Source organism: Drosophila takahashii, chromosome 3L (assembly GCF_030179915.1).
Source record: "Drosophila takahashii strain IR98-3 E-12201 chromosome 3L, DtakHiC1v2, whole genome shotgun sequence".
NCBI classification, from domain to species: domain Eukaryota; kingdom Metazoa; phylum Arthropoda; class Insecta; order Diptera; family Drosophilidae; genus Drosophila; species Drosophila takahashii.
Window position 1 is genome coordinate 3,085,813 of NC_091680.1, and position 6,730 is coordinate 3,092,542.

At 39.3% G+C, this 6,730-nt stretch overlaps 2 protein-coding genes and 1 long non-coding RNA gene across 3 annotated transcripts; all 3 read left to right on the top strand.

The window, feature by feature from the left end:
• The first annotated feature begins 523 nt into the window (after positions 1 to 523).
• On the top strand, positions 524 to 3,122 carry LOC138913176 (neprilysin-1-like). The gene is made up of 3 exons (XM_070215837.1): positions 524 to 553; positions 988 to 1,929; positions 2,119 to 3,122. Exons 2-3 carry the CDS (start codon positions 1,039 to 1,041, stop codon positions 2,962 to 2,964), a joined length of 1,737 nt encoding a protein of 578 aa, XP_070071938.1. The 5' UTR covers positions 524 to 553; positions 988 to 1,038; the 3' UTR covers positions 2,965 to 3,122.
• Positions 3,123 to 4,079: 957 nt separating this feature from the next.
• On the top strand, positions 4,080 to 5,225 carry LOC138913096 (uncharacterized). The gene is made up of 2 exons (XR_011418678.1): positions 4,080 to 4,843; positions 4,930 to 5,225. It is a non-coding gene; the product is annotated as an uncharacterized lncRNA (long non-coding RNA).
• A 258-nt stretch (positions 5,226 to 5,483) lies between these two features.
• LOC108070251 (neprilysin-4-like) lies at positions 5,484 to 6,728 on the top strand. Its single transcript, XM_044394513.2, has 2 exons — positions 5,484 to 5,735; positions 5,895 to 6,728. The coding sequence occupies exons 1-2, from the start codon at positions 5,484 to 5,486 to the stop codon at positions 6,726 to 6,728; spliced, it is 1,086 nt and encodes a 361-aa protein (XP_044250448.2).
• Positions 6,729 to 6,730: the final 2 nt, after the last annotated feature.

A 6,730-nucleotide genomic window follows, 5' to 3' on the forward strand; every position in this document is an offset into this window, starting at 1 on the left:
CACTAATATTTTGGCTGATAAGAAAATGGAGTACCAAATATTAAAATTTTATGAAGAGCTTCGTTATTATTCCATTGTTAATAATTTATTATACAAAGATAAGGTTCATTTACACACACGTGCTCTAGTTATACCCTTGTAGAGGGTATTATAATTTCAGTCAGATGTTTGCAACGCAGTGAAGGAGACGTTTCCAACCACATAAAGTATATATATTCTTGATCAGGACCAATAGCCGAGTCTATCTAGCCATGTCCGTCTGTCCGTCTGTCCGTCTGTCTGTCTGTCCGTCTGTCCGTTTCTATGCGAACTAGTCTCTCAGTTTTAAAGCTATCGCGATGAAACTTTACCGACAGTCGTCTTTCTATTGCAGGTAGTACATATGTCGGAGCGAGCCAGATCGGACCACTATATCTTAGGGCTTCCATAGGAATATTCAAACAAATATGAGAAAATTCATTGTAACTTTTTAGGAAGTAGGCGTTTTGATTCTTGACTACTTTAAAACAAAATTTAAGTAGAAACGCTGAATCTGGCCCTGGAACTGCACCGAGTGAGCATTACTTTATCTGCAAGGGTATATAAGCTTCGGCTGGCCGAAGGTAGCTTCCTTTCTTGTTTTTTATATTCAACCCTAAAGTCGAATTATAGTTTGGCCTTTCACAATGGGAGAACAAAATTCCATTGGCCTTATCGCAAGCAAAAGTTTTGCGTTCCACTTTTTTAAATCGCGAAACGTTATCGGACACTTTTTAATAGTTTTTATAAAAATATTTATTTGAAAAACTTGACCATATATGGGCACTTCAAGTTCCAATCTGGGCATATAAATAGGGGTCAGTTTTGAAAAGAGCTGGCAGTATAAATTTGTGTTCTCAGTCTAAACGGTCGGCTCATAAGTTTGGAATACGACTTTGGTTATTTAACATGGAATTAAGATTACTTAGACTGGTGATCTTTTTGCTTTTACTAATATATTCCACGAAGGGCGATGGGAATGAAAGCCTAGAGTCCTATGCGAATGTCATAAAGTCCTACATGAACCTGAGTGTAGCACCTTGTGACGACTTTTATGAGTACGCCTGCGGAAATGTTCACCAGCAAGAAGAGGAGATCGATAACGAACTGGATGAGGTTACGGAACATCTGTTAGGCAAGACGGAATATTTATTGGGCCTGGTAGATCTGGCGGAGTCTCTCAATGTGTCCAGCGAACTTAGGGTGGCCCAAAGATTCTACAATGCCTGCCTGGAAGCTGATCTCCACCCCTTTCCTGCTGCCGATCCATATTACCTAGAAGTAATTCGCTCGATCGGAGGTTTCCCGGCCGTCGACGGGGCCTCTTGGAATGCCTCAAACTTCAGCTGGTTCAACATGAGCGTCCACATGACCAATTACGGAGTAGAAGGTCTGATCGCTGAAAGGATCCATCCGGGATATCCTTATCCGCCATACTTGGACTTTCAACGGGCATTTCTGGGGATCAACCACTTTATTAGCACGTATTACACCGACAGTAAAAGATTTACTGGCTATGAACAAAATGAGGAAGTCATGCGCAAATACTTAAGAGCATTTAAATTGCCTCAGGATAAAATTGCAGAGGTAATCGACGGTGTATTTGCATTCTGGCGTGAGGCGTTTGAAGTCGATAGCGAACATAAGAAAGCTGGAAACTGCGAAATCTTCGAGCCTAACTACTACAAGATCGTCTGGAACCAGAACACAACCAAGGAAGTGTGTAATGTGTACTTCGAGCAGATGGACAAGGTGTGTGCCCGGCATCCTGAGGCTGTGGCCAATTATCTGGCGATGAAGCTGCTCTACGCATTCGATCCCAAACTTCAGAACTCTAATCAACAACGAGATTATTGCGACAGAACTCTGCGCAGCTCAATGGTGTTTCTTCTGAACAAACTTTATTTGGCGGTGAGTTAAAAAAAATAATTATACTATTTTACTAAAATTAAATTCTCCACTGTATGAATTTAATATTAGTAAAATACAGTAAATTCTCTACTGTGTGGATTTAATATTAGTTAAATAGTATACCTATTTTTTTTGTTAATCAAAATATTTAGAAAAAGCACTCAAATCTTACTCTTATTCACATTACAGGAGCATTTTAATGAGAAAACAAAGCTGGAAGTGCTGAAAATTGCGGAGGATGTAAGGACAAGCCTAAGAATTTCGCTGCATGAAGCCGATTGGTTGAACGGGATGGATCGAAATGAAGACCTGCTCAGGGACCCTCCCATCGACTTATACTGGGAAAATTTGCTCGATCGCCTAGTCTCGGAAATTGGCCGCGTGGAAATAGCCAATGATAGTTACGCTAAAACCAACGTAAAAATTCAGCGCCTGATTGTTGAGATCAAGAGGTACATCAGCCGTCACATTAACGAACTTCCCGAATCCTCCAAGTTACCAAAATCTATGTTATTTGACATAGGTCGCATTGTTCTACTTTTGGAACCCCCCGTTTACGACTCCTCTTCGCCGTTTTCCCTAAAATTCGCCGTCTTGGGTAGATTGCTTGCGGGGTATATCTTCAAAAACAACTTTATCAATTATGATTATGATAATGATGGCAAAGATTATAATAAACGCGTGCAGTGCGTTTTGGATTTCTCCAATGGTCATGTGAGTAATGACAATAAGTGGAAGTATGAAAATATCATCATAAACATGCGCCTGGTATTTTCTGCCTATCAAATCCACTTAAAGAATATGCTGAAGGATTCTGAGCATGAGAAGATCAACGAAACGATTCCAGGACTCGACCTTTCCCCGAATCAGCTATTCTTTCTTCGATACACTCAGGGTTTCTGCTCCAGACCCAACGATTTAGCTAGGTTGCTAGTTGTGGCCTCATTTGCGACCAGCGAAAATGTGTCCCAGGCCTTTAACTGTCCTGTTGGATCCAAGATGCGACCTACAGCCAAACTATGTGATTTAGTGTAAATTAAAAGGTCTTCGCATTCAGGATTGATTTTTTATGGCCCACTTTTTCGAAATTACTTCAAAAATAAAATAAAATCGTTGTTTTCCGTTTACAAAATTACAAGGTCTTAAAAAAATAAAAATATATCATATTCTTTTTTACTTTTATTTCTATAATTTGAACACAATTTTATGAGTTTGTATATACACCTCCAAAATGTTAATTTAATTAATTAAAAATGCTGGAAAATGTGTTCTAACTTTATGCGGTAAATGGTTGTAAAATTCAAACAGAATTTTTTAACGAATAAGCAGATTTAAACAATTTTAAACGACCAACTTTTGAAGATAAAGGGCGGCATAATGTCGGATAAGAAAATGGAGTGCAAAATATTGAAATTTGGTACCGAGCTCCGTTATTATTCTATTATTTTACGAAGTCTTTGAGATAAGGGTCAGATTTACGTAAGTCGAATTGTAGTTTGGCCTTTCACAATGGGAGAAAAAAATACCATTGGCCTTATCGCAAGCAAAAGTTTGGCGTTCCACTTTTTTAAATCGCGAAACGTTATCGCACACTTTTTGATAGTTTTTATAAAAAATGTTTATTTAAAAAACTTGTATCCAATCTGGGCATGTATATAGGGGTCAGTTTTGAAAAGAGCTGGCAGTATAAATTTGTGTTCTCAGTCTAAACGGTCGGCTCATAAGTTTGGAAAACCACTTTGGTTGTTTAACATGGAATTGAGATTACTTAGACTAGTGATCTTTTTGCTTCTACTTATATATTCCGCGAAGTGCGATGAGAATGGGAGCCTAGAGTCCTATGGCAATCTAATGAAGTCCTACATGAACTTGAGTGTAGCACCTTGTGATGACTTTTATGAGTACGCCTGTGGGAATTATGGAAGCCTCTCCCCGCAACGAAGACGGAACGTGTATATCGATTGGGATCACGTTACGGATCATCTGGTAGGCAAGACGAAACATCTACTGGGTTTGGTGGATCTGGCGGAGTCCCTCAATGTGTCCAGCGAACTTAGGCTGGCCCAAAGATTCTACAATGCCTGCCAGGAAGCTGATCTCCACCCCTTTCCTGCTGCCGATCCATATTACCTAGAAGTAATTCACTCGATCGGAGGTTTCCCGGCCGTCGACGGGGCCTCTTGGAATGCCTCAAACTTCAGCTGGTTCAACATGAGCGCACACATGACCAATTACGGAGTAGATGGTCTGATCGCTGAAAGGATCTCTTGGGAATATCCTTTTCAGCCTTACTTGAACTCTCTAAAACCATTTATGGGTTTTAAATATTACGATACTGCCCATGAACACAATGAGGAGGTCATGCGCGGATACTTAAGATCATATCAGTTGCCTGAGGATAAAATTGCAGGGGTGATTGACGGTGTATTTGCATTCTGGCGTGAGGCGCTGGGGGTGGAAAGGAAATTCCAGGAAGATGGAAACTGCAAAATCTTCGAAGATAACTACACCCAAAAAAAAATCCGAAAGTTTACAGTTAATACGCGTTGTATTAAAAGTATACTACAGCTAGTATCAAACTGTCAGTATTAATTTAAAACTAAATAATGTAAGGAGCAGACTCAATAGTGTTAAGTTAAGACTAAATAGTGTTAAGTTTATGTCCTGAGTTTAATTTCTATACCGAAGTTTTCGGTTTTCGTTCCTGGTGTGAAGCCAGGATGCTCTGGTTTGGAACCTGGACATTTCGAACAGAAAAAGTGTTACCGCTTTTTAATGCTATTCGGACGCGTTAGTATTTTAAGGGTTTTACATTAGTGTATTTTGTAAACGACGCTGCGGTCTGTTTAAGGTTTGTTTGTGAAAATTACTTGTGAAAATTTTAATATTTGCTTATTTTGGGCTTATTTGAAATGTAAGTACATTTAAATTGTGTCTTAGTGCATAACTAATGAGTAAATTCTTTTCTTTTTACGGACACCACCTTGAGTTGCGCTCCAGATGCCGGAAAACTAAGGATCTTGCAATTGGCTTGCATTTTTTCTGACCGCGGCCAGCGCAATGTTAACTTCAATATCAGCGTCCTCGACCAAGATTTGTTATTCATCTTGACGGCGTTCACTCTGGAGATGATCAGCGACATAAGCGGTAAAACGGCATTTGCCCAAATATGCATACATACGTACATATTTTGTACATGTATTGTATTTATATTATTTGTTAAATTAAAAATTACCTTCAGTAATTTATAAAAATGTAAAAAATATGTTTTATAATATATGAAAAGTACAAAACAACATTTTTTAAATTTTGTCTCTTTAATACGGGGGGTATAATATTTATACTGGCATTATACTAAATAGTATACAAAATAAACTAGCAGCCTGAATTTCAGTACACTGAGTGAGTATAAACTGTATACTCGTTAGTTTAAACTTGACAACTTCGAAAGTTTCATTTTTATACTTTCGAAGTCCATTAGTTTAATACTCAGAGTATCGAGAAATTTTTGACACTCAATAGTTTACTTTTAATGTAGAAATAGTTTACTTTCTATGATCATTTTTTTTTGGGTGTACTATAAGATTGTCTGGAACCAAACAAGAGTTCCTGAATCCTGTGATTCCTACTTCGTGGAGTTGGACAAAGTGTGTGCCCGGTATCCTGAGGCTGTGGCCAATTATCTGGCCATGAAGCTGCTCTACACATTCGATGGAAAACTTAATAGCACGGAACAGCAAAGAGATTATTGCGAAAGAGCAGTGCGAACCTCAACGGTATCCCTTCTTAACAAACTATATTTAACCGTGAGTTTTGCTTACCAAAGATTCAACTTTCAAATTAATAATTATTTTTTCAGAACATTCTTATTAATTTACAAATCGCAAAAATGTTAAATTTCGTAATATTTTGACATTATTATGCATTATATTAAATTAATATTGACTACTATTTGTTTTGAACAGGAGCATTCGTTTGAGGAAGCAAAGCTGGAAGTATTAAAAACAGGGGAAGAAGTGTGGAAGACCCTGAGATGTTCGCCGCGGGAAGCCGATTGTTTGGAATCAGGGAAATTGAACGAAAATCAGCTTCATAAATCTCCCCTCGACTTTAGCTGGGTCAGTTGGCTCGATTGCCTGATCCCGGAGATTGACCGTCTGGAAATAGTCAGGGATAGTTACGCTGCAACCAACATAAATATGCATCGCCTGGTTGTTGAGATCAGAAGGTACAACACCCGTCACACGGACGAACTCTCCGAACTCTCGAAACTACCAGAAACTATGTTAGCTGACATCCAACGCACTGTCACTCATTTGCAACCACCCAATTACCACTCCACTTGGCCCCTGTCCCTAAAATTCGGCGCCTTTGGTAGTGTGCTCGCGGTCCACTTCCTCAGGGAATATAAATTTGATGACGAATATGACGAAGGCCGTCGGTGCTTTGAGGATTACCACAATAAAGGTTTGAGTTTAAATGGCAAGATGAAGAAATACACCCCATACATCGTCGGCTTTGATACATTGCGACTGTCTTTTTCCGCCTATCAAAGACACATAGCGATTCTTCTGAAGGATTCTAAGAGGGACAAGATCAACGAAACGATACCAGGACTCCACCTTTCGCCGAATCAGCTCTTCTTCCTTGGAGCCACTCAGTTGAGGTGCTCCGATAGCATTCACGATAAGAACGAAGCTCTGGCCTCCTTAATGAGCAACGAAGACTTTTACCAGGCCTTTAACTGTCCTGTAGGATCCCGCATGCGACCGACAGCCAACATTTGTAAATTGTGGTAGAT

Excerpts from the sequence above, each read along its gene's own strand:
- LOC138913176 (XM_070215837.1), top strand. The coding sequence starts at position 1,039 with ATGAACCTGAGTGTAGCACCTTGTGACGACTTTTATGAGTACGCCTGC. Across the intron at positions 1,930-2,118 it reads TGAACAAACTTTATTTGGCG|GAGCATTTTAATGAGAAAAC; the intron begins GTGAGTTAAAAA and ends TTCACATTACAG.
- LOC108070251 (XM_044394513.2), top strand. The coding sequence starts at position 5,484 with ATGATCATTTTTTTTTGGGTGTACTATAAGATTGTCTGGAACCAAACA. Across the intron at positions 5,736-5,894 it reads TTAACAAACTATATTTAACC|GAGCATTCGTTTGAGGAAGC; the intron begins GTGAGTTTTGCT and ends TGTTTTGAACAG.